Source organism: Bathycoccus prasinos (assembly GCF_002220235.1).
Source record: "Bathycoccus prasinos genomic : Chromosome_7".
Lineage (NCBI taxonomy): Eukaryota > Viridiplantae > Chlorophyta > Mamiellophyceae > Mamiellales > Bathycoccaceae > Bathycoccus > Bathycoccus prasinos.
In genome coordinates this window covers 921,350-945,761 of record NC_024002.1, presented here as the reverse complement: position 1 = coordinate 945,761, position 24,412 = coordinate 921,350, and the positions used below count along the sequence as shown (strand labels likewise).

The 24,412-nt window shown below is 46.9% G+C and overlaps 17 protein-coding genes across 17 annotated transcripts; 8 read left to right on the top strand and 9 right to left on the bottom strand.

Annotated features, from left to right (window-relative positions):
• Positions 1-77: 77 nt before the first annotated feature.
• On the bottom strand, positions 78-1,652 carry Bathy07g04850 (predicted protein; the record flags this gene model as incomplete). The annotated part of the gene is made up of 1 exon (XM_007512235.1): positions 78-1,652. One exon carries the CDS (start codon positions 1,650-1,652, stop codon positions 78-80), a length of 1,575 nt encoding a protein of 524 aa, XP_007512297.1.
• Positions 1,653-1,909: 257 nt separating this feature from the next.
• Positions 1,910-2,341, top strand: Bathy07g04840 (predicted protein; the record flags this gene model as incomplete). The annotated part of the gene is made up of 1 exon (XM_007511804.1): positions 1,910-2,341. The coding sequence occupies one exon, from the start codon at positions 1,910-1,912 to the stop codon at positions 2,339-2,341; it is 432 nt and encodes a 143-aa protein (XP_007511866.1).
• A 135-nt stretch (positions 2,342-2,476) lies between these two features.
• Positions 2,477-3,292, bottom strand: Bathy07g04830 (unknown protein; the record flags this gene model as incomplete). The annotated part of the gene is made up of 1 exon (XM_007512092.1): positions 2,477-3,292. The coding sequence occupies one exon, from the start codon at positions 3,290-3,292 to the stop codon at positions 2,477-2,479; it is 816 nt and encodes a 271-aa protein (XP_007512154.1).
• Positions 3,293-3,718: 426 nt separating this feature from the next.
• Positions 3,719-4,138, bottom strand: Bathy07g04820 (60S ribosomal protein L23; the record flags this gene model as incomplete). The annotated part of the gene is made up of 1 exon (XM_007512118.1): positions 3,719-4,138. One exon carries the CDS (start codon positions 4,136-4,138, stop codon positions 3,719-3,721), a length of 420 nt encoding a protein of 139 aa, XP_007512180.1.
• Positions 4,139-4,919: 781 nt separating this feature from the next.
• On the top strand, positions 4,920-5,861 carry Bathy07g04810 (predicted protein; the record flags this gene model as incomplete). The annotated part of the gene is made up of 2 exons (XM_007512185.1): positions 4,920-5,121; positions 5,455-5,861. The coding sequence occupies 2 exons, from the start codon at positions 4,920-4,922 to the stop codon at positions 5,859-5,861; spliced, it is 609 nt and encodes a 202-aa protein (XP_007512247.1).
• Positions 5,862-5,961: 100 nt separating this feature from the next.
• Bathy07g04800 (unknown protein) lies at positions 5,962-6,366 on the bottom strand (the record flags this gene model as incomplete). The annotated part of the gene is made up of 1 exon (XM_007511867.1): positions 5,962-6,366. One exon carries the CDS (start codon positions 6,364-6,366, stop codon positions 5,962-5,964), a length of 405 nt encoding a protein of 134 aa, XP_007511929.1.
• Positions 6,367-6,804: 438 nt separating this feature from the next.
• Positions 6,805-7,380, top strand: Bathy07g04790 (DSBA oxidoreductase; the record flags this gene model as incomplete). The annotated part of the gene is made up of 1 exon (XM_007512056.1): positions 6,805-7,380. One exon carries the CDS (start codon positions 6,805-6,807, stop codon positions 7,378-7,380), a length of 576 nt encoding a protein of 191 aa, XP_007512118.1.
• Positions 7,381-7,735: 355 nt separating this feature from the next.
• On the bottom strand, positions 7,736-9,334 carry Bathy07g04780 (predicted protein; the record flags this gene model as incomplete). The annotated part of the gene is made up of 1 exon (XM_007512261.1): positions 7,736-9,334. The coding sequence occupies one exon, from the start codon at positions 9,332-9,334 to the stop codon at positions 7,736-7,738; it is 1,599 nt and encodes a 532-aa protein (XP_007512323.1).
• Positions 9,335-10,041: 707 nt separating this feature from the next.
• On the top strand, positions 10,042-11,166 carry Bathy07g04770 (predicted protein; the record flags this gene model as incomplete). The annotated part of the gene is made up of 1 exon (XM_007512026.1): positions 10,042-11,166. The coding sequence occupies one exon, from the start codon at positions 10,042-10,044 to the stop codon at positions 11,164-11,166; it is 1,125 nt and encodes a 374-aa protein (XP_007512088.1).
• Positions 11,167-11,272: 106 nt separating this feature from the next.
• Bathy07g04760 (unknown protein) lies at positions 11,273-13,393 on the bottom strand (the record flags this gene model as incomplete). Its single annotated transcript, XM_007511895.1, has 1 exon — positions 11,273-13,393. The coding sequence occupies one exon, from the start codon at positions 13,391-13,393 to the stop codon at positions 11,273-11,275; it is 2,121 nt and encodes a 706-aa protein (XP_007511957.1).
• Positions 13,394-13,648: 255 nt separating this feature from the next.
• On the top strand, positions 13,649-14,782 carry Bathy07g04750 (prasinophyte specific chlorophyll a/b-binding protein, chloroplast precursor; the record flags this gene model as incomplete). Its single annotated transcript, XM_007511926.1, has 2 exons — positions 13,649-13,708; positions 14,147-14,782. The coding sequence occupies 2 exons, from the start codon at positions 13,649-13,651 to the stop codon at positions 14,780-14,782; spliced, it is 696 nt and encodes a 231-aa protein (XP_007511988.1).
• Positions 14,783-15,071: 289 nt separating this feature from the next.
• Positions 15,072-18,041, bottom strand: Bathy07g04740 (predicted protein; the record flags this gene model as incomplete). The annotated part of the gene is made up of 1 exon (XM_007511912.1): positions 15,072-18,041. One exon carries the CDS (start codon positions 18,039-18,041, stop codon positions 15,072-15,074), a length of 2,970 nt encoding a protein of 989 aa, XP_007511974.1.
• A 224-nt stretch (positions 18,042-18,265) lies between these two features.
• Bathy07g04730 (predicted protein) lies at positions 18,266-19,132 on the top strand (the record flags this gene model as incomplete). The annotated part of the gene is made up of 1 exon (XM_007512020.1): positions 18,266-19,132. One exon carries the CDS (start codon positions 18,266-18,268, stop codon positions 19,130-19,132), a length of 867 nt encoding a protein of 288 aa, XP_007512082.1.
• Positions 19,133-19,497: 365 nt separating this feature from the next.
• Positions 19,498-20,222, top strand: Bathy07g04720 (ferredoxin-thioredoxin reductase catalytic chain; the record flags this gene model as incomplete). Its single annotated transcript, XM_007511890.1, has 2 exons — positions 19,498-19,753; positions 19,996-20,222. 2 exons carry the CDS (start codon positions 19,498-19,500, stop codon positions 20,220-20,222), a joined length of 483 nt encoding a protein of 160 aa, XP_007511952.1.
• Positions 20,223-20,454: 232 nt separating this feature from the next.
• Positions 20,455-21,588, bottom strand: Bathy07g04710 (actin; the record flags this gene model as incomplete). Its single annotated transcript, XM_007511902.1, has 1 exon — positions 20,455-21,588. One exon carries the CDS (start codon positions 21,586-21,588, stop codon positions 20,455-20,457), a length of 1,134 nt encoding a protein of 377 aa, XP_007511964.1.
• Positions 21,589-22,474: 886 nt separating this feature from the next.
• On the bottom strand, positions 22,475-23,010 carry Bathy07g04700 (U6 snRNA-associated Sm-like protein LSm6; the record flags this gene model as incomplete). Its single annotated transcript, XM_007511863.1, has 3 exons — positions 22,475-22,561; positions 22,672-22,724; positions 22,902-23,010. 3 exons carry the CDS (start codon positions 23,008-23,010, stop codon positions 22,475-22,477), a joined length of 249 nt encoding a protein of 82 aa, XP_007511925.1.
• Positions 23,011-23,248: 238 nt separating this feature from the next.
• Positions 23,249-24,358, top strand: Bathy07g04690 (gamma-tocopherol methyltransferase; the record flags this gene model as incomplete). Its single annotated transcript, XM_007511946.1, has 1 exon — positions 23,249-24,358. One exon carries the CDS (start codon positions 23,249-23,251, stop codon positions 24,356-24,358), a length of 1,110 nt encoding a protein of 369 aa, XP_007512008.1.
• Positions 24,359-24,412: the final 54 nt, after the last annotated feature.

Here is a 24,412-nt window from a genome sequence, read left to right as displayed (position 1 = left end):
TCACAGGAATAAATGGATGTTCAGTTTGTTTAGTTTCACGTTGCTTTTTTGATTGGCACGCAGTTATTGTTGTTTGTTTACTCCACGAGAACAATCTTCATCAGCATATCGCCCAACAAGCGGTGAACGCACACTACGTAATCGCCCTTCTCGATAATGTTCAACGTATCCCTCGCGTATGCAATCGCAGATTTTGATATATCTTGCGGATGTCCCGATTCACCCAACCACTCTTGCGGGCAAACTTTGGAGTGTAAACTTCTGGATGCGAGCATTCGTCTCGCCGCATTTTCAGCCTCGTATTTTTCATTCGGCACGCACACGCAAAACACCGGGCAGTCTGGACGGTACTTTGCAATCAATCGAGACGTGTTCCCAGATTTCGCAAGAACAATGATCGCCTTCGCTTTGACTTTTTGAGCGGAACGAACGGAGGAGGACGCTAAAGATTCGAGCAAGTTTAGCGGAACTTTCTGTTGCGACATGAGTTGTTGGAACACCGCCGCGGAGTCTATGTACGCTTCAGCTTCGCGGCAAATATCCGCCATGCACGACACAGCTTCTAACGGATAATCACCCGCAGCCGTTTCCCCGGACAACATGACGCAATCGGTACCGTCTAAGATGGCATTCGCAACGTCCGTAGCTTCCGCTCTCGTCGGTCGAGGTGCGCCAGTCATGGACTCCAACATTTGCGTCGCCGTAATGACTGGTTTACCCGCCTCGTTACACCTTTTGATCATTCTCTTTTGCGCCAAGAAGATTTGCTCCATACGAATCTCCATGCCCAAATCACCTCTGGCAACCATCACGCCGTCTGATTTATCCACGATGTCTTCAAAGTTGTCCAAACCTTCCATGTTTTCAACTTTCGAGATGATTGAGATTTTCGGCGCCGCGTCACCTAAAACCGATCGAATGTAGTCTATATCCGAACCTTTTCTAACGAAGGAAGCGGCGATGAAGTCAACACCGTTCTTCACGCCCCAATTCAACAAATCGTCGCGATCCTTCTCCGTAATAGTCGGCAAGTTCACGTTCACGCCCGGCAAGTTCATGTTCTTTCGCTCGCCGAGTTTCGCGCTGTTTTCAGCCTTGACGACGACCGTGCCTTCCGCGACGTTGCACTTGAGTACGGTCAAAGTCAATGAACCATCCGCGCAGAGAATCTTAGACCCGACGGAAACATCTTTAGCCAAGTCAGGGTAAGAAACTGCGATCAACTTGTTGTTACCGACCGTGTCGTAGTTTGTCGTCAAAGTGATTTCGTCGCCGGCGTGGTAATGCACTGGTTCACCGTGCTCGAGCAAACCGGTACGGATTTCCGGACCTTTGGTATCTTGCAAAATCGCGCACATAATGCCGGTGTTCTCACTCGCTTGACGAAGGTTGTCCAAAGTCTCTTGGTGGTACTCGTGAGAACCGTGCGAAAAGTTGAACCTCGCGATGGACATGCCAGCCTTTAACATCTTTTCCAAGATGGGAACAGTTCGCGAGACCGGGCCTAGAGTACACACGATCTTCGATTTCGGTCGGTAAGAGGAAGTAACTTCCCCTTTAAAGGAAATCCCGTTGTCTAAGATGTGCTTTTTCCCGTGCGGCTGATCATCAGTCGTCAACGATATAAACGAACCACTTCGTTTCGCCGTCATTCTTTTATCTCTTTTTTTTGGCGGCTTTATGAATGGGCTCATCCAAAACACACAAGCAAGTCAAAAGAATAAAAAGCGCATGCACAAGAAGAACTGAGAACGAGAAGAAGAAGAAACGAAAACGATTGAAAAAAAAGACTCCGCCCCTTTTATTCTCTTTCCTCCCTCCACACTACTAAACACGCACAAGACAAACACGCACACAGAAATACCACGCCGACCTTACGTTCTCTCTGCAGTTGCAAAAACACATCATCATGATTCGATTCATCTTGTTGCAAAACCGACAAGGGAAGACGCGTTTGGCGAAGTATTACGTGCCGTTAGAGGAGGATGAAAAACATCAGTTGGAAACTGAGGTGCACCGAGTCGTCGTCAATCGAGATCCGAAACACACTTCTTTCGTTGAATTTAAGAACCATAAGTTAGTCTATCGACGATACGCGGGATTGTTCTTCACCTTATGCGTAGATTCAAGCGATAACGAGCTCGTTCATTTAGAATCCATACATCTGTTCGTGGAAATATTAGACCATTTTTTCGCGAACGTTTGCGAGTTAGACTTAGTGTTCAACTTTCAGAAGGTGTACGTCATCGTGGACGAGTTCATTTTAGCCGGGGAAGTCCAAGAGACGAGCAAGAAAGCGATAATGATGAGGTTAGCTGAATTAGAACAAATTAAAGGCTAGAATAATAATGATTATAAACATCAATTTTTAAAGCTATTAGATGGTATGCGCAGTCTACTAAGCGAATAATATACAAACACAAGAAGCGTATTTCGAGCCGTCGTTGTAAAATAAAAATAAAACACACAGCAAGTGTCATTGTACCAACAATACTCCGTTTGAGTACGACTCTATCAAAACGCTCAAGTTATACACGGAATGTGCTATTATTGGCACCGTGACATTTCTTCGTTCGGATGAAAGAAAAGCCAAGCCAAATCCAATTCCGCAAATGAACAAATTGAGCAGCGCCGGAATCGAAAAATTGAAATGAGCGAGGGAGAATATTCCAGCCGCGAAAACATTTGCCGCCGCGAGAGAAAACACTGCTCTCGTATTCGCTTGCTCATCAGGGTTTCGAAAAAGGTCAGAACCACACTCGAGCACGACACCGCGGAAAAAAATCTCTTCTGTTATAGGCGCGAGCACGGTCGAGGAGAGAACTATAGCGAGAACAGCCGGAGTCGAAGTCGCGACTACAGAACTATTCGACTCTACCAGAGCAGGCGTAAGAGTCTGCTCGGCGACGCGTGCTGCTAAACTAGTTCCAATTCCAAATGCAGCGCCTGAGAGGACGTCGTTTTGAGGTTGGTTGCCGATACTCAGAGTAAAATTTCTTTTCCCGAGGGCGTATGAAAGATATGCCAGTTTCGCCACCTCTGAGCATAATCGCGTTTGATATAGCAACGAGACACCTCCGTCTTCTTGCTCTTGCACGATTGGAAGTGAGGAAACTACGCTCGGCAACACAAAACCGAGCACGACCCATGCGTACGAAAAGTGCGGGATAAATTCTAACGGATCAAACTTTATTACATCATCTTCATCATCCATTTTTGGTGCGGACGCATTCGTACTTGTTGCGTAACGAACTCCATTTTCGTCGTCGTCGTCGTTGTCATTTTTAGCCATCGCAAGAGCACATATGTTCATCCGACCGCGAGGCGATAGAAGTTCTCCGCAGAGAAATTTTCGCGTCGTTCGTGTTCTCCACAACTCTTTTGGCTTTACCGCCGCCGATATTCTCCGCGCTTTTCTCTTCTCTCGCCATAGCCGTCGTCGAGGAATGGAGAACAGTTTTTTATGTTGACGATGTTTTTTAGCTTCGTATCGGTAATAACAGCAAGGAAGACAAGAGAGTTGCATGATTTAGCAGTGAAAAAGATCCATCGCGACCGTTCCGGCGTTCCTTTTCATCGGTGGTGATTGATACTTTTGGTGTTGGTGTTTAGAAATGGCGTAATGGAGAGAGAAGAAGTCAAAAAGAAAAAGGAAAGCTTTGCAAAGCAGCGTGCGAGAATTTTATTTGTAGTCTACGATTTTCTACGAAGAATTTAATTAAACAATGCTGTTCGCCGCCGACGCGATACGCGGCCACAAGTCCGCGCACTCCTTGGCTACCGGTCCTTGAATCGCCGAACCCTTCATTTCCCCCTTCGGGTTCACAATGACGCCCGCGTTGTCCTCAAAGTAAATCATCAAACCTTCCTTTCTCTTGAACGGTCTTCTTTGACGAATCATAATCGCCGGGAACACTTTCTTTCTCAAATCTGGTTTACCTTTTTTCACCGTACCCATAAACATGGAACCGATGTTCGCCGCCGGCAAACGGTTTTGGCGACTGCCCCAACGTTTGACAGAGATGACGTACAAGTTCTTGGCCCCGGTGTTGTCGGCGCAGTTCATAACAGCACCGACTGGGCAAGCGTACGTCATTCTGTATTTAGTGCCGGAAGCGGCGCCTCCTCCTGTAAACATTAATGTAAAGAAAGAAAACACGCACGTCAGCTTATAAGTTCTTACGCGTGTGGGTACACAAAGCCCGACGAGAACGAGAGCTTTCTCCACCTCGTTTCTATTGTGTTTGTTCGAAAGGAAAGGAAAGACCGAAAAGGGAAGGGCAAAAAAATGAAAATGCGGTGGCGCTTTCAGACACGTCGCGAAATACACAGATCCAATCAAACGTACGCAACGCGTTGCGGAATAACCGAACTTTGCACGTGTAGTCTCCGACGATCCGTTTCGCGTCCCGCGTTTACGCAAACCAGCGCTCCCGTTTCCCCATTTTCTCGTTTAGGTCTGCCCCGCCTCGTTTTCGTTCGCGAATGGGCGAGAAAAAAAAACGAATTCGCGCTCGCGTGCATACGCGCGAAACTGAAACAAACGGTGTCATTTCAAATTCGCGCGGTATTACTAAAGACGAATTTCATAGCGTACCTCTTTTAGACATTTTCTACGCGCTATTCGGGTCTTTTTCAAAAGAAGTGAGGAATTTTTTTGCGTTCACGTGATTTTTTTCCAAGGAAGAACTCTTCAGCATCTGCTGTGAGAGCAACTCCCAAAATTTTTTTAACTCCCCCAACGCCCAACATGCCCAAGACAGTCAGCGTCCAGAAAAAGGAGAAAAATTTCAGACAGAAAAAGTTAACGACCAAACGACGCCACTTGCAGAAAAAGAATCATCAAACACGCACGCTGCGCGTGGAGAACTCACTGAGAACCACAAAACAATAAAGAGAGAGTGAGAGAAAACAAGAAAATGGGTCGACCATCGTTGGATACCGGGGGTGAAATTGCCGTCATCGATTTAGTCGCACACTTGTATTCCACCAAAGGGTTGAGAAGAGACTTGTGTGCGATTTGGGACAGATATAGCGCAGCGACCACGGAAGAACGAAAACAGAAAGGTTTTGAGATTGTGAGAAACTATCACTCGCAACTGACGAGAATGTTTCGCGACGGTACGTTTTGGCCTATGCACGTGCTTATGCTTCTTCGATTTGCTCTCGCCTTCTTTTAAGCGCCTTTCATCGATACAACTCGCGGAGACAAACTTTTTTCTTTTCTCCCCAAAATATAAGAGGGAGAGAGAGAGTGAGAGTGAAAAGAAAGGTGCACAAAAGTTACCTTTCGCCTGTGGGTGAAAGAGGAGGAAAGATATTTTCATTGCGAAGACAGTGCCTGTATTGTCCGATCGTAAGAATATTCTTTCGCACGTCGAGTCGCTTAGCTAAAATTCGTTTACACTTTCGTACTAACTGTGTTCGTTTTCTTCTCCTTATTTTATATTTCAGATCCCGACGGAGAGTGCTTAGATATCGACGACTTGCGTTCAGTGTGGGAAGAGTTTGTGGATGCTTTACGAGATGCAACAGGCGCATCAGAAGCATACTCCGATAACGAAAAGTATACTTCAAACTCATATCAAAGCTTAGAGAAGCCGGTGATGAAGAGAAACGAATCGTTCCATAAATTAGCGCAAGATTTGAACGAGTTGGTCTTGCAGAAATCGCCAGGGAGTTCGAGAGGCGGATCGACCCACGGCATACAACGAATTTCTTCTAAAGGAATGCTTTTAGGCATAGGGTGCTCCTCTAGAGAACCGAGTTTGCGAGGAGGTAACGAGTGGGCGAAAATGAAGAGCGAAATGAGTCCGGAAGCGTTGGCGAAAAAATTGGAGAGGACTGCGGGAGACAAGTAATAAGGTTCTCTGAACGTGTGTATATGCTGCGCGCGCGATGTATTTTTTCTCTTTTTCCACTAGTAATACTATGTTTTTAATGATATAATATCATGCGTTTTCAATCTGATTCGAGCGACTTGATGCAATCTTCCAGCGCTTGGCTTAGCTTCTCCACGCGTTCGTCCGCCGTTTTCGCTATATTCTTTGCATCTTCCAACACGTACTTGGCGTCGTACTCAAATGCGTTTATAACTTCCTTCTCGACTTGTTGAACGCTGGATGCGTTGTCTAGAATTTGTGGGACTCGTTTCTGAACGTTCGCGGAGACGTGGCGTAAACCCACGCACGGTTCTTTCGTGAGCTCGCCGACAAACTCTGTCACCGCAGACTTCAAAGCATCTCCATCCACCACATCGAATACTAATAACGAGGAGGAGGAGGAGGAGGAAGAGGAGGAAGGAATTTTATTTGTTCTTGGCTCGTTGTTGTTATTCACAGAAGGAGGAGTTGAGGACGAGGACATCTGATAATAAACGTTCACGTTCGCATTCGGAACGTTTTAGTTTCGCTAAAAGTTTGTGCGTATCTTTCTCTGCGCGCGTGCGGTTCTCTGCGGCCTGCAAAGCGCGCACGTACTATATTTGTCGTATTTGTCGGAGAAAAAATTGTTTCGTTCACCCAAACACCCCACGAAAGTCTAAAAGTTCGTTAAAAAATGTCCGCGAAGGCTTTCTTAGGAGCGACAACGAGAAGAATCGCGACGAGTGCTACGATGGCATCAACGAAACCTAATCTGTCCATCGCCATTGTGTCGGACATTGTTTGACCTTGGTGTATTGTCGGGAAACGCAATCTCGACCGCGCTTTGGAAAAAACAAAAACATCCTCCTCTTCGTCGGTTTCTTTTTCTTCGATCAGTTGGAAACCGTTCATGCTCGTTTCGCCTCGTGTTTGGGAAGATATGACTCCCGAACAGTTGCAATACGGCGTGAACAAAATGCAATGGTATTGCGAAAAGTTTGGTGGCGAAAGCCGAGTGATGCCAATGATTAGCAGACTCTCTTCTGTCTTTGAATCGATTGGGTTGCCGACATATTCTTTGGAGGGCAACACGGGGCCGACCCTGGACGGCCACAGACTCGCGCACTTCATGAAGGAAGAGTATTCTCAATCGCATCAAGATGTTTTTATGGATACAATCATGATCGATTATTTCTGCAACTCAAAAGCGCCGTGCGATGAAACCGCATTATTAGCGGCGTGCGAAAAATCTTTTGAGGCGAATACGAGCGCAAACGCGGAAGAGCAAAAAGCCAATCTCGCGCGTGCCGAGGAAGTTTTGCGGGATAAGTCAAAATATCGAGACGAAGTTCTAGCGCAGGTGAGGGACGTTCAAGGTCGCATCAGTGGCGTTCCTCACTTTATAATTCGAAACGAGGATACCAAAAAGAAAGTCGAATTTTCAGGCGCTCAACCAGTGGAGACGTTTCTTGATGCTTTTGAGGAGCTCGGCGGCGAAGGATTGGAGTTGCAGTAAAAATATGTCAGTGAAAATGTGAACGTACCAGTTCAACAAGAGTGACGGCGAGGAAAGAAAGGAATAAAGTCGATTTCAATTGCCCGAAAAAGACGAAGATGGTACGAGTATACAACATGATGTACGCGCACCAAGTTCAAAGTTTATACGAGTATACGTGCACATTTTTCAACAACATTAAATCTATCGCAACAAACCCACACTAGCTAAATAATACTACGAACAACCTCCTTGTATATCAGCTCTTATATTATATTAGGTATTGTAATACCAGTACTTTAATATTCTGTTTCCTTTAACCTTCATTCGCGAAGTTGTATTTGCTCTCCGCAGAGTGACACGTATAAATAAAGTTTTACGGGCACTCCACGATTTTCATAATAGCATCTCCGAGGAGTCTGTGGACACATACGATGTAATCGCCAGTCTTGATCAAACCGAGCTTATCTCTCGCGTAAAGAATCGCGTTAGCAGATATCTCCTGAGGATGGCCGGATTGCGCGTGCCACTCCGCTGGCTCAATCATAGGTTTCAAACCTCTCGAGGCGAGCATTCGTCTCGCCGTGTTTTCAGGATCGTGTGTATTTTCTTCCATGTTGACGCACACAGAAAGGACGGGGCAGTCTGGACGGTACTTTGCAATCAATCGAGACGTGTTCCCAGATTTTGCGAGGGTGACAATTAATTTAGCTCCTACTTTTTGCGCCGACCGAACGGAAGAAGATGCGAGTGACTCTAATATATTCATCGGAACCGATTGGTACGCGAGAAGTTGTTGGAACACCGCCGCGGAGTCTATGTACGCTTCAGCTTCGCGGCAAATATCCGCCATGCACGACACAGCTTCTAACGGATAATCACCCGCAGCCGTTTCCCCGGACAACATGACGCAATCGGTACCGTCTAAGATGGCATTCGCAACGTCCGTAGCTTCCGCTCTCGTCGGTCGAGGTGCGCCAGTCATGGACTCCAACATTTGCGTCGCCGTAATGACTGGTTTACCCGCCTCGTTACACCTTTTGATCATTCTCTTTTGCGCCAAGAAGATTTGCTCCATACGAATCTCCATGCCCAAATCACCTCTGGCAACCATCACGCCGTCTGATTTATCCACGATGTCTTCAAAGTTGTCCAAACCTTCCATGTTTTCAACTTTCGAGATGATTGAGATTTTCGGCGCCGCGTCACCTAAAACCGATCGAATGTAGTCTATATCCGAACCTTTTCTAACGAAGGAAGCGGCGATGAAGTCAACACCGTTCTTCACGCCCCAATTCAACAAATCGTCGCGATCCTTCTCCGTAATAGTCGGCAAGTTCACGTTCACGCCCGGCAAGTTCATGTTCTTTCGCTCGCCGAGTTTCGCGCTGTTTTCAGCCTTGACGACGACCGTGCCTTCCGCGACGTTGCACTTGAGTACGGTCAAAGTCAATGAACCATCCGCGCAGAGAATCTTAGACCCGACGGAAACATCTTTAGCCAAGTCAGGGTAAGAAACTGCGATCAACTTGTTGTTACCGACCGTGTCGTAGTTTGTCGTCAAAGTGATTTCGTCGCCGGCGTGGTAATGCACTGGTTCACCGTGCTCGAGCAAACCGGTACGGATTTCCGGACCTTTGGTATCTTGCAAAATCGCGCACATAATGCCGGTGTTCTCACTCGCTTGACGAAGGTTGTCCAAAGTCTCTTGGTGGTACTCGTGAGAACCGTGCGAAAAGTTGAACCTCGCGATGGACATGCCAGCCTTTAACATCTTTTCCAAGATGGGAACAGTTCGCGAGACCGGGCCTAGGGTGCACACGATCTTTGATTTGAACGCGGAACCATTTTGTTCTCTGTAATGATGTAATGAATGAATGATGATAAGTGTGAGTATGATGTTTCGATGATGTGAGTATTTTTTTTTGTAGACGAGAGAACGAGAGAAAAGATGGATAGAATAATAGTGACTCATATTTGTCATTCTCCAAGAAAAGAGCCCGAGTGAGAAAGAACACGCGCGCGCGCGCTCTTTCTCTCATACGAAATCACAAAATCCCCCTCGAGCGATGGACCGAGAACTCGCGTGAATCTCTCTCTCTCTCTCTTCCTCTCTCTCGCGCGCGCCGTTCGGCGAAAGAGAGAAGATCACGCGCAAAAAGAGTGACACAAAAAAAGTGCGGGGCTCAGGAAAAGAGTCCACACGAGAATACAATTTTATCCTCCTCTTCCGGAAAGAGAAAGAGAGATACATTTTCTGCTCAGACGACGACGACGAGGACGTACCCGTTGGAGAGAATGTGTTTGTGCACATCCTCCGTAGCACCTTGCGTCAAATCGACGTACGAGCCTTGCTTCTTCATTTTCTCTCACCTCACCGGGGTTAAAATATGAAGAAGAAGAAACAGCAAATAAAGACGTTCGTTTCGGTTCAAAGTTTGTTGTGATATGTGGTTCTTTTTTTTTCACTCAAAAGCAGCGAAAAATTTCTTCTTTCTGTTGTGTGTTTGGTTGCCTTGCATCAGAGGGTTTGGGAGGAAAAGGGTCGTTGTTCATTACACTGTCCAGCGAAAAAAAGCGATATAAAAATAAAGGAGTCACAGACACACGCATCATCACATCCATCGTCACACGACGACGACGCAAAACGAGAAAGAAAACAAAAAGAGGAAGAAAGAAAACATGAGTTTTGCCGCCGCCAAGCACACTTTCGTTCAAAGCACGTCCTCGGTGTTCGCCAACAGGAAGGAAAAGAAGAAGAAGAAGAATGTCATCGCTTTTTCTCCGCATCAAAAGACGCAAAAGAAGAATTTAATCGTCTCTGCTGAGGCGACGAAACAAGCCCACGAAGGCATCGCAGAGGCACACGAGTCAACGCTAGCGTCCATGCGAATGACATCTAGAAATTCTTCCTCCTCTTCTTCTTCTTCTTCTTCGGGTACGTACGCTCACGAAGGGATTGCCGAGGCGCACGAGTCTTCTTTAGCGTCGATGCGTTTGGCACCAGCTCGAGACGCAAACACGGCGACGACGAGTCGCCCATCGTCCAAGGCTGATGAGAAGGACGCGCTTTACTTTTCCGCCACGTGTCCATTTTGCCACAAAATTTGGATAACCATGCTCGAAAAGAACATTTCGTTCGACGGATTCGTGTGGGAAGATTTGGAAAATAAGTCCGAGGCGTTTTGCAAAACCTTCGCGACTGGGTCGCCGGATGCCGAGGCAAACCCGTCGGTACCGGTATTACGTCTTCCAAACGGTAAGGTCATGGTTGAATCGGCACTCGTGATGAACTATTTCTGTTGCAACGACACCTATCCCGGTGTCGATTTGCGTCCAAAGACTGCAGAGCAGAGATACGATGGACAATTGTTCGAAAACACGTTCAACACGGTCGTCCCGGCGTTTTTCAAGTGTCTCAGGGCGAAGAATGAAGCAGAATTAGAAAGTGCGATTAGTGAAGTTGAACACGCTTTAGCGAAAGCTGACAGATGCTTGCAAATGAACGCTTCTTTTGGTGGTGACAACGGGAATTATTGCTGCGGAAATCAGTTTACTTCTCACGACTGCGCGACGATGGGATTCCTTTCTCGACTGCGCGTTGTCTTGAAGCATTATCGCGACTACGATTTGAACAATACTTTACAAAAATTACCGTGGTTGAAATCGTGGGCTGATGCAGTAGAAAAACGCCCGAGTTTGCTGAAGACGTACGAATTAGTCCCCGGCATCGTTGGGAAATCATCTGTCGACGAAGCGTACATAGCGCACTTTGCTAAGTTTGTCTCGTGGTCAAGCGCGATTTAAGCGACCAGAAAAGAAAAAGAGAGGATTTATTCATTTCTTTGATCTAACAGATACCTAGGTACTCAGTACCGCTACATATAATACAACAAGTTTATCTAAATTAGAGCTATATCCATTTCGTCGTGGAGCTTTTTATAAAGGAAGATTTTTGCCCGTTCTCGTTGTTGTTGTGACTCTCTTTCTTTTTCAAAGACGTAACGCCGACGTCGTCTTTTTCATCTCTCCCGTTTTCGTTTGCGCCATACTTAGAAGCGCCATGAAAAGTACCGGCGTTGGAAACGCGCACGGTAGCTCCTTTGCCGTTCGCTAAAAACTCTTCGGCTGCTTTAGCGACTGCGATTGCTTTCTCTCGGAAACCTTGGAAAGAAGATACGTCGGAAGATCTTTCCGACAAGGCTTCCTCGTCGAAATCGTCCTCACAACTACCATCCTCCTCGTCGTCGAGAGAGTCATCGTCGTAATCGTCATCTTCGTACTCGTCATCGAAGCTCTCTATGCTACTATTATAAATGCGATTTCCTTTTTCAAAGTCCCTCAGGTTCGAAAAATCGGGATACGTGTTATCCTTGGCAGTTTGATAGATCTCCTCTTCCTCTCCGAGCGTATACAGTCTACTTTTGCCCTTACGCTTTGGACTGGATCGATCGAATGAACCCGTGGATCCATATCGTTTCAATTTGTTCTTATCTGACGTTTTTATGAGCAGCGCGATGACTGCTAACAAAACTGAAAAGAAAACAATCAACGGAAAATACAAGTAGGAAAAAGTCCACGAGAAACTTTTACTCCCAGCTCCCGCGTCTAAGCTTTGCGCCATGCGCACCGCGTCGATATCGTCGAGAATTTTAGACGATTCTTCAACAATCTCCTCCATCTTCTTCGCCTCCTTCATTTGCTTCTTTTCTTCCTTGGCCTCGGCATCGAATTTTTTCCAGTTACCTTCCACTTGGACTTCGCCTTTATTCTTCATGTCTTCGAATTTTTCCTTCAATTCGTGGACAATCTCTGGATTAAGAACGAGCGAACGTACTCCAGACTGCGCACTTTCGGTGATACTTTCGGGATCGATAGTCGTTGCGTCTACTTCAGTCCAACCGAGTGTTTCCTCGGGATTATCTTTCGGCGTCGTTATCTTTCTGTCTCCGCGATCGAAAGATGACGAGGAAGAAGACGACGAAGACAACACTTTCTCTCGAGCGAGTTTTACGTTATTTCTTTGATTCTCGCTGTTCTCACCGCCGCTGCCGTCGACGGCGTGTACGGCATCTAAAACGTCCTTGAGCTCATCGTCCATGCGTTCAAAAGCCGCCGCACGAGGCGTGACATCTCTACCATCGATCATCGATTGCTTCCCGTCGCGAATCACCTCGTCGAGCTCGGACGAAACGTTCGTCAGTAGAGAGTCCTCGAACGTCGTCGTCGTCTTCCTCCTCGATGTTGCATTTTTCATCCCACTTTCGTTGTCTTCCTCTTTAAATCCAAGCTCGGACCCGTCCTCTTTAATATTTTTACTGCTACTCTTATCAATACTACCGGTATTCGACGCTTCGTCCTCTCCGTGGCTGTTGTGATGAATGCCGAGCTCTTCTTCGGTCAGTTCTTCCTCTTCTTGCATTTTTTCCGCGTCTTGTTCGTCTACTTTCATCTCGACGAGTTTCAGCGTCTCCTTTTCTTGCGTCTCGATATTATCGTTCAAAGACTTTTGCAAGTGCTCTAAAAGATGTTCGTCTTTTTCCAACTCTAACTCTGCGTCCAAAGCGTTCGTTTCTTTTGCTTCTCCTCTGTCTTCTTCTTTGTCTTCTTTTTCTTCGTCTTCTCTTTTTTTTCCTCCTCCTCCTCCGAGGAGTTCAAATCGATGGCGACCGCTCTTTTGCGAAGAGGAGGAACCGAGACTTGGGACAGAAAATGATGCGCCCCTTCTACTGTTCAAAGAAGAAGGAGAAGACGACGATGTTTGAGAGGATAAAATCGGCCTCGTCGGTGAAGAAACGTACCCGAGCGCGAAGAAGAGGAATGCGCATCCAAAAATCGCAAACTGGAAGACACCGCTTCTCTTTCTTGACGACCATGATGACGATGTTCTCATTGATGACGAAGACATCAATCTTTGTTCCTCGTCATCATTTTCCCTATTATCGTCCTCCAGAGTACTGACACCACGATTACTACTGCCGTCGTCGTCGTCGTCGTCGCCGCGTAGTAATCGTGGTAGTGTGAAGAGGCCCATAATTTCTTTTTTTAAGGGGGCGCGCCCTCTTTTTTTCTGTCGCATTCTGTCGCAGAAAAAGAAGAGCAAACGAGAAAAGAGTAAAAAGAAGAAAAACTTCTCGTTTAAAAAAACGATGGATGATGAAAAATGAAAAATGAAAAAAAGGCAAATCAAATCTTTCGATGGGTTCTTTTCCCTCTGAAAAGTCTCTCTCATTCCTCATACTCGCACACGTCTTAAGACACACAACAACAAAACACCTACTTACAAACAATGTTTGCTGCTACTCAACAAATCGCGTCCATCGCCGGCCTCAAGGCCACCAAGGTTCAGGTACGTTTTACTTCTTCTTCTTTACTTTTTGATCTTTATTATCCTTCTTCTTCTTCTTCTTCTTCTTCGCGATGAGGAGGAGGATGGCGATGGGAGATGATGAACATCATCGTCGAAAATGTGTAACATTTCTTTTGACGCGCGCGCGCTCGTGAGATGCACCAAATGTTCACGAAACGCTCCGAATATGAACGAGAGGGCACACGTGCACCCTTTTCTTCTTTATGTGCGCGTTTTATCGCGAATTGTACGCATCGTGCATCCTTTCTCTCCGCGTTTGTATTTTCAGACGAAGATAGCGCGTATCCCTTTCGAGATACTTGTTCTGAGATACGCTCCCTTGTCGTCCAAAAGAGATGAAAAAAAACAAAAAATGGAAAGAGATTTTTGACTGACCGGATCGTTTCCTTCTTTCTCTTAAATAAATAAAAAAAACAGTCCAAGTCCATCTCCAAGGTTGTCAAGGCTGACATCTACCCGGAATTCGGTACTTACCCGGGTGGGGGCGAATCCCCGATCATCCCGTTTGGCAACGAAAAGAACGCCGAGCGTGAAATCATCCACGGCAGATGGGCCCAATTGGGCGTCACTGGCGCCTGGGCCGCCGAGAACGGCACCGGTATCCCGTGGTTCACCGCCGGTACCTTGTGCACCCCGGATGACTGCACCGCCGTCGCGGACAAGTTCCCGGGCGCCGTCGCCCCGTTGGCGCCGGAAGGCTCTGGCTACCCGTCCTTCTGGAACGTTTTGATCATCGAAACCATCTTGGTTGGCGGTGCCGAAGCGTACAGAACTGGCTTGGCGGCCAACCCGTTTGACGACGGACTCGTCGCGGGTGACGTCTCCCCGGGTGGTCGATTCGACCCGTTGGGCTTGGCCGAATCTGGTGACTTGGAAGAGTTGAAGATCAAGGAATTGAAGCACTGCAGATTGTCCATGTTCGCGTGGTTGGGCTGCATCATGCAAGCCTTGGCGACCCAAGAAGGTCCGATCGCCAACTGGACTGCGCACACCGCGGACCCGGTTCACGCGAACGTCTTGACCAACGCGGCCAAGGGCTTCGGCTTCTACTAAATACTACGCGCGCGCGTAGTATAGTGTAGTTCACTTATACCGAGATTTTTTCAACAACAAAAAAGACGGGGAGAGAGAAGCAGCTTTTCGTAAGAGGAGTAGTTTTTTTTTCGCTTGATGACATGTTTATGTTCTGAATTTAGAATTTGAGTTTAGCGTTGCGCTTTGTAATGATGATAACAGATTTTACTCTTTGGCATTGTCGTCGAATCTATCTTTTGTTTCACATGTACTTATATATATTGCGAGCTATTTTGTTTTCTACGTTTAAACTATTTTTGCATTCTATTCATAACGCATCTTCTTCGCTCATAAACGCCTTGTCTTCCCAAACCGCCCAGCCTTCTCCAGATGCCACGCATTTCCATTCTCGACCACCGACTTGAGTTTGATTCGGTGACCATTCGTCGTATCCTATCTTCATACAGATGGACGGTTCGTCAGGATCGAGATCCGAAGACGCGCCTTCGGTGACTTTGTTCGTCGAGTTAACGTTTCTGCGCGCTCCGATGCGTGCGGCGTAACCTTTGGCCGCATTGATAGAGTCCATGATCTGTATCGCGCTTCGAGAAGAGATACCAACTCGCTTTCGTATTTTAATGAGTGTTTCGATACACTCTCGTAACTGTCCGTTCGCCGCCTGCGTCCCATCAACCATGACTGTTTCTTTAGCAGTCCAGTGGTCGTAAAAAATAGTCGGCGTTCCAGGATGCGTCAAAATGTACGCGTAGCCTTCTTCCAATTTGTGTGATGGAAACGGCCAATGCTGTAAAGTTGATCCGGTATCGTGATTTTCGAGGAAGAGCACCGCTCGTGACGGCCATATGCCGCACAATCCAGGCGGTCGACCGTCTGGATCCATCAACCTCCAATATTCTCCCTTTGCGCACGCTTCTTGCAAGACACCTTTTGTGGTGAAATCGAAAGCGGCTGTGTTACCACCGGACGCATCCACCCAGTTGCACGTTCGTTGTCTGTGATTTCTTTGATCGTACTCTAAAATACCGTCCGTGTACGAGCACGTGTCCCAAAACTCTCCAAAAGCTAAAAACGGTCTCGTCGCTTCTACGTACTCGCCGGAATACACCCCGTTATATCCTTTAACGAAATCAAATCTCCAACCGCGGAATCCAATCTCATCTCTCAAATAGTTTAGCCACTCTTTTATGTCGTTTCGGATGGACTCGTTTCTGTGGTCGATGTTCGGCGCCGGACCGTAATCTTCCCCCGTCTTCGGGTTCCCGGTGCCGCCAAACGCGGGATTGCCCGAGCAAATCGCCGACTGATCCCAAGCCAATTTTCCTTCGTAAATGTTCCACCGTCCTTGTTCATCTTGCTGAGTCGCGCATCGATGATTGATTACGATATCCGCGACCGCAGTTATGCTTTTTTCGTTCAGTGTTTTCACGCACTCCTTCAACTCTTCTTCGGAACCGTAAAACGTGTTCAAGTTGTAAAAATCAGTCGGCATGTATCCTTCTTTAGAAACGGATGTCGTCGGTGGTGGCATCCAAACCGCGGTAAATCCAGCTCTGGCTATATCCGAAGACTCTTCTATGATGCGGTCGTACCACGTTTGAGAGAACTTCTCGCCCGAGCGACACGATTCCCAATTGAATCCTTGCAGAATAATTTCCTTTCCGTTTCCGCACGGCGTGGAGGGCAAAGGTCTCGCGAGCGGCGAAAAAAGTGGCGGTTGCGTCACCGTGAGTTCCTCTTCCTTTACTGCATTTTCTCTGACATCGATCAAACGCTTGTCGACTAAAGCTTCTTTCAGCTCCTTCGTGGGAGATATTCGTTGTGCTCTGGTTCGTCGTAAATCCAAATCGTCCAAGTACGGCACCACCGTGTCCGTTTCCTCGGCGAACTTCTGAAACGCTTCGGAGGCTAGAAAGTCCGCATCAACAGTTATCGATGGGGAATCCGGCGGTCTCAACGCAGCGGCTGCGGCAGCATCTTCGTACGCGTTTTTTGATTTCTCGCCGTTCGCCCCGAACGGTTTTCTCATGCTATCTCTAACCCGATCTCTCGTCGCGAGCGCGGCTTCCATCGCCGCCATTCTTCTTTCAAAGAGTGCGCGCAGATCGCTTCTTCCTTCATCTACTTTCATGCACTCTTCTTCCGCTTCTTTCGACAAAATTTTACCTTCTTCGTCGAACATATCGCACTCTAGCTGCGCGGATTTACGTTCGATTGAAACGAGCGCAGCGGCAGAAGCGGCAAGTTCGGCGGCGGCCAATTCCAACTGCTGCGCGCTTCGCACAACCGCTTCGGACTCTTTTCTCGCCTCTGACGACAATAACTGTCGCGCGTTTGGTTTCTTCCGGAGCAATTTTAACTCGCTCATCGCCGCTTGTCCATAAATATTCGGCATCGTGGATAATTGCTCTTTATTCTTCGCGAGAACTTTCTCCGTCGTTCCAACGTATGTCCCCGACAACTTTTCCGGCGTCAACTCCGGCGTGTACTTTTTGAACAAGTCTTCGGTCGTTTGAGTCGTGCTCGTCTCGCCGTCGATTGTGGGATTGTTTTCCGGTAGCAGCGAGTCTTGTAAGAACGCGCGCAAATCTTCCTGTTGCGTCTCGTCCAGCATCTTGTCGTTCAGTTGCACCCAAAAAATATTCTTCGCGCACGAAATCTCCTCCTCCTCCTCCTCCTCCTCCTCCTGAGAAGAGGAGGACGAAGGGCTTCTCGTCGTCGTCGTCGTCGACTCGTTCGATGCAACGCTACCGTTCTTTTTCTTCTTTGTGGATACAGAAGCAGCATCGTAATAGTAATCTACCACGCAGCCGATCGCTTCGGCTTCGGCGAAGATGATATCCACCCCGTACGAGGTCAGCGAAGACGCGATGGACGCCAACTCGCCTCGTCGGTTCGGGCCTTCGACGAACACTTTCGTGCACTGATTCTTTCTACTATTTTTACTCATCGATGATGATGGCGATGGATTTTCCACGGTCACGGAGAGCGAGTTCTTCGATGACGAGGTTAAAAAATCCCCCTCTTCTTTTTCTTCTTCTTCTTCCGCGGGAGGTGCTGGAGAGGAGAAGAACGCGCTCGTGGTGGTCGTCTTTTCCAAACGCCGCCGCTGATGAGTCATTTTATCTCCTCCTTTTTTTAATCCGCTCCTCCTTTCCATATTCATTACATGCATCATCATCATCTTCGACGACGAAGAAGTAGTAGTAGTCGCGTAAAATTCTCTTCTTCTGGAGGCGAAGGACGAGGACGTGCCGCCGGTGGTGCTTCCCGTCCTCATCGTGTGCTCTTTCTCTTTATGTATCAGAAATCGGTTGGCGGGGGTTCCACCCGAATTTAGAATAAAGCTTCGATACTTTGGTGACCTCCCTCAACAAAATTAGGTTTGAGAGTGAAGCGGTTTTTTGTCCCTTTTTTTTTCTTTTTCTCTTCTTTTTTTTCATCAGTCAAATTCTTCACACATCATCCCCCCTCCAAAGAGTTAAAAAAAAGGAAACAAAAAAAATGAATACGGTCGCGCGACGAGGACGAGGCCTGTTGTTGTCTGCGTCATCATCAGCAGCAGCATCATCATCAGCAGCAGCATCAGCATCCTTCTCTTCCTCTTCCTCTTTCACTGCATCATCGAGAGTGCTTTCCTCTCTCTATTCCTCTTCTTCCTCTTCTTCTCGAAGCGAATTTCGATCGGCCTTCTCTGTTGTGGAGAAAAAAGGTCTCCAACGCGATCGAGCGTCGTCGTCCTCGTTTACAAAGTCCTCCTCCTCCACCTCTTCGTTCGCGAGACGCGGTAGTAACACTAGAAAATGGATTTCCACGTCTGCGACGAAATCTTTCTCCTCGGAAGGAGGAGAAGAAGGGGCAAAACCAGCAGTAGTCGACGACGATACCGTCGTCGTTGATTTATCGAAGGGTGAAAACACGACGCCGCCTTCGAGTAAAATACTAAAACTCGCCGAAGAGATTGTGAAATTAAACATGTTAGAGATTAATGATTTGGGGAACATTTTACAAGAGAAAATGGGCATTAGTGACCAACAGTTATATGGTATGGGCGGTGGTAGCATGGGTATGGGTGGAGGAGGAGGCAGCGGCGGAAACGTAGCCGCCGGGGGCGGAGACGCCGGGGGCGGGGACGCCCAGGCTCCGGAGGCTGCGCAAACGGAGTTTTCTCTCAAGCTCGATGCCTTTGACGCGAGCTCGAAGATTAAGGTCATCAAAGAAGTCCGCGCAGCTACTGAACTTGGATTAAAAGAGGCGAAAGATTTAGTCGAAGGCGCGCCGTGTGTCTTGAAGAAAGGTCTTTCGAAAGCCGACGCTGAGGCTATGATGGCGAAAATTGTCGCCGCCGGGGCCACGTGTTCGCTCGAATAAAAAAAAGAGAATATCATTATTATTATTAATACTACTATTATGATCGATTCATCATAACCTCTTCTGGTACCTACTACGCGCATATATTTTCTTCTTACTATTATTATTACTAAAGGAGTACGTGGTGGTATACTTCCCATCCTTTTTTTTAGTAAAATCAGACCTTTTTGTCAGAAAAGAGAGCAGGAGTGAGAAAGAAGAGGAAAAAATGGCCGACGTGTACTCGTATCACAAAAAAACAAGATAGAACTCCTCTTTCACTAATCCTTCAAAGAAAGACATATCGCGCGCGCATATTATCTCGTATATATATTTCACATATATACACACATACACACGCATTTACTATTCATCACGCATTTAAAATGAGCTTTGCTATTTCCCAAACGTCCTTGACCGCGCGATCCTCCTCCGCGTTCACCTCCTCCGTTCGCGTGAACAGGGCCACCAGAATGGCATCACGTCACTCTTCCTCGTCATCGAAGGTGTCTCTGGTGACGAAATGCGAAGGTCCTACGGCGAAGAACTTGGAGATCATGAGAAAGTTTTCGGAACAATACGCGCGATCGAGTGGAACGAAGTTTTGCATGGACAAATCTGTCACCGCAGTTGTCATTCAGGGTACGTTTTTATCTATCACACAAACCTCTTCGTTATCTTTCGGTTTGTTTTCCGATTGCTTTTTTCCCTCTGTTTGTGCGTGTATCTCCGACCCAAAGAGAGGAAGAGAAGAAAAAATTCTCTTCACGAGGGGGCATTCACTCGATGATGATGACGATCGAGATAACTATCGCACGATCTCATTTGTATCATCCTACTGATTTCCTTTTCTCCTCTTTGTCCCGCTGCTTTTAATGAAACAGGTTTAGCCGAGCACAAAGATACTCTCGGCTCGCCGCTGTGCCCGTGCCGTCACTACGACGATAAAGAAGCCGAAGTGAAGGCTGGTTTCTGGAACTGCCCGTGCATCCCGATGCGCGAGCGAAAGGAGTGTCACTGCATGCTTTTTCTCACCGATGATAATGATTTTGCCGGGGATGACAGCACGATTACGATAGAGGAGATTAACGAAGCGATCGAAGACATGTAAGTAGTAGTATCCAGAGTGTCCGAGAAAGAGAAAGAGAAAAAAAGTAAGAGTAGAAAAATGAGAGGGTCTTATTAATAAGCTGTTGCTGTGTAATACTAAATCGAAAACAAACGTTATATAGAAAGAAAGAAAGAAGGAGAACGAGCTCACGCGCTTTTACAAGTAACTATGTCTTCTTCTCATTTATATTTTTAAAAGCGTATGTGTAAGTAATAGGAGTTTCTTCGTTTGATTAAAAGCATTTTCTGTGCACAATAGAAGGTCCAGCCTCGTCGTATTCAGACTTCGCGATCCACATTTGCTGAAACGTGGACAAAGACGCCAAAATAGAACCACCAATCCACACGGAATACTTTCTCTCCGGCGGCGCGACAACCTTAATCTTCATAGAGGACGGCGCTAAAGCGGTCAACTCCTTTGAGACTCTATCGGCGATACCCGGGAACATGGTTGTCCCGCCAGACAAAACAATGTTCGCGTACAAGTCCTTACGAATATCAACGTCACACTTCATGATAGAGTTGTACGTCGTTTCGTGGATCCCCGCCGCTTCCATACCTAACATAGACGGTTGGAACAACACTTCCGGGCAACGGAATCTTTCCGAACCAATCGTGATGACTTGACCATCCGGTAACTCGTACGATTTCTCCAAAGAGGAGGAGCCTTCCGCCGTGGCCATTTCTTCCTCAAAATCCTTGGCGACGTACGCCAACTTTTCCTTAATATCGCGAACGATTTCCTTCTCCGCGGTCGTCGTGAACGAATAGCCTCTTTCAGTTAAAATTTTCACCATGTAATCAGTCAAATCTCTACCGGCGAGATCGATTCTAGAGATGGCGTGCGGCAAAGCGTACCCTTCGTAGATTGGCACGGTGTGCGACACACCATCACCGCAATCCAAAACGATACCAGTCGTACGACCAGAGGCGTACAAAGACAACACCGCTTGAATAGAAACGTACATCGCCGGGACGTTGAACGTTTCAAACATGATTTGACACATCTTTTCGCGGTTCGCTTTCGGGTTCATCGGCGCTTCGGTCAAAAGAACCGGATGTTCTTCCGGAGCGACCCGCAGTTCGTTGTAGAAGGTATGGTGCCAGATCTTTTCCATATCGTCCCAGTTAGTGACAATACCGTGTTCGATCGGATACTTCAACGTCAAAATACCTCTCTTACTTTGCGCCTCGTCGCCGACGTATGAGTCTTTTTGGCCCATGCCGACCATCACGCCTTGGTGTCTCGGGCGACCAACGATGGACGGAAAGACGGCTCTCGGCGCGTCGTCGCCGGCGAAACCAGCTTTGACCATACCGGAACCGTTATCGCACACGAGCGCGGAAACTTCAGCATCTTCAGCCATGTTTATAATACGTTTCTTTTTATTATTCTTTTTTTTACTCTATTCAAAAAAATGTACGAAAATAAATTGTGTGTGTCTTCTGTTTGGAGAAGTTGATCGATCGACGCTTCGAGAAGGTGCCTGTTTTTTAAGAGTGATGAAAGAGAGCGCGTGTGAGTGAAAGAGAGAGAAAGGATCGACGAGAGAAGACGACTCCTCCCGACGACGACGACTCGACGGTTTGAACCACGAGAAGGCAATAAAAGAACAAAAGAGAAGAAGCCCAAGGAGCCCGCGCGAATATAATTCATAAGTAGTTATAAAAAGAAGAGAGATCACACGACGACAACAACACAAACAACAGAGGAGGAAGGAGCTTTCTTTTTTTGGCGCGCAAAAAGAGTATATAATCTTTCCACCTCTTTCCCCGCGAGAACGAGGAGACGTTTTGCGCCGATCGCAACAAGGCGAGACGAGACGAACGCGAAAAGAGATCGTCCCTTCGTTGACGTCGACGGGATGATCGAAAAGAAAGAGACAACGTAGTGTAAACAACGTACCGAACCAAACAAAAGAATGTGGCGATCGGAAGAAAGTTTTGTGCTTTTGCCGTTTGGACGAATTTTTGGTCAAAGACAAAAAAAAGCCTCCACCACAAACATAAAGTGTAGTTTTGAAGGTACTCGTGGAGAAGAAAAAGAAAGAACGCGCAGCCGAGACAAAAACATTAGCACACAAAGAGAGGACAACAATAACGCGCGTGCATATGCATACTATTATAGCGCAGTACAAAATTCTTCTTCCTTTTCTTCTTCTTCTTCTTCTTCTACGTAAGACTACTTATACAACCACGGCTATTTTTATTTAACGTTATTCTCTCGCGAGCGCCGAGCGATTGAAAACTAAACTACTTGGCGAGAGAGATGTACAAAACGTTGTTTCCTCTGATGAACGCGTCGCCGTATTTGTTCTTAAGCTGACCGTTGACGTATTCCTGTTTTATCGAGATGAAGAGAAGAAAAATGTTGCGTTAGTTTCAGTAGTATGGCGCGATTCTCTAAAAACTCGTTGCTTTTACGAGAAAAGACGACAATCAGTACGTACCTCTGTGTGTTCCATTGCAATGTTCATGTATCCGTCTAAGCACGCTAAAATTCCTGTTTTTCAAAAAGAAGAAGAAGAAGAAGATGTGTCAATGTCACGAACAACACCGCGATTGATGTGTACAAGCGTCGTCGTGTAGAAGTATAATAACAAACGAACGAACGAACGAACGATCTCCTTTTTTCTCCGTCCTTGTGAGACAGCAAAATTCATTCACTCTATCAAAATACCTCGATAATCCACTCCAGAGTTTAACTTCACGACGACTCGTTTCCCTCGGATAGATTTTAAGAAATCTGCGGGTGTTTTTGATGCACTCGTCGTCGTTGATGCTTCCATGAATATTATTATTATTATTAGAGAAATGTAGTATTGAATGAATGAAGCGCAATTTTGAGTGGTTTCAAGTGCAACGTCTGAACTGATTTTGAGGCATAATTTGACAAATTTTGAGCGAAGAGTTTTCACTCGAGGCGACCCTCAAAAAAAACGCTCTTGTAAGAGTCATTTCAGAAGCAACAACGAACAAGAACATCACATCATTCTTCGGGAAACAATAATCAACATCACGACGATAATGAGTGGTACGATTTCATCATCATCCTCGATGATGCACCGATCTCCTTCTCTCGTTCGAGGAAGTAAAAACAACAGTGGTACTAACAGTAATACGAATAATCGATTATTGTTTCTTTCGAGGCGGAATAACGAACTCTCCGCCTCTCGTCGTCGTCTTCGCGCGAACGCGGACAGTGCCTCGTCGTCCTCCTCTGAAGGCAGTGGCGTCGCTTTCGAACGGTTGGTCGAACCTCTGATTAAAACGAAGAAAGAGGACGATAAGTTAAACGAAGGCATCGCGGCTTTCTACGATCAGAGCACGCCGTTATGGGAGGAAATTTGGGGCGACCATTTGCACCACGGGTATTACCCGAACGGCTCCGCGGACGGCGTCGATCACCGAGCCGCGCAAGTGGACATGATCGACAGAGCGTTAGATTGGGCGTCAATTTCGAATAAGAAGAATGTCTTAGACGTCGGGTGTGGGCTCGGTGGAAGCTCGAGATATTTCGCCCGAAAGTGGGGGAAGGACGTGAAGGCGACCGGCGTCACGTTGTCGCCGGTGCAAGTCGCTCGAGGTAATCGTCTCGGAGAGGAGCAAGGTTTGGATCAACAAGTCAACTTACAAGTCGCGGATGCGTTAAAAATGCCCTTCGAGGATGGAAAATTCGATTTTGTGTATTCGATGGAATCAGGAGAACATATGCCGGACAAGAAAAAGTTTGTGGGCGAGTTAGCGCGCGTGTGCGCCCCCAACGGGCGAATTCTAATCGTCACTTGGTGCCACCGAAACTTGAAAGAAAACGAAACTGAATTAAAAGAAGACGAGCAGAAACTTTTGAAACGAATTTGCGACGCTTATTACTTACCCGCGTGGTGTTCGAGCGACGATTACGTGAAGCTCATGAAAGCGGAAGGATTGAAAGATATCAAAACTGAAGATTGGAGTTTAGAGGTGCGACCGTTTTGGCGAGCGGTGATTAAAACGGCGTTGACTTGGAGAGGGGTATTAGGTTTGTTTAAATCTGGGCCGGAAACGTTGCGAGGCGCTCTGGTCATGCCGCTCATGACGAAAGGATTGAAAGACGGCACCATCGCGTTCAACTTATTGACGTGCGTGAAAGAATAATCGAGTCGCGAAAAGAAGACGATGAAAAATGAGGAACGAAACAGAAGAAGATCG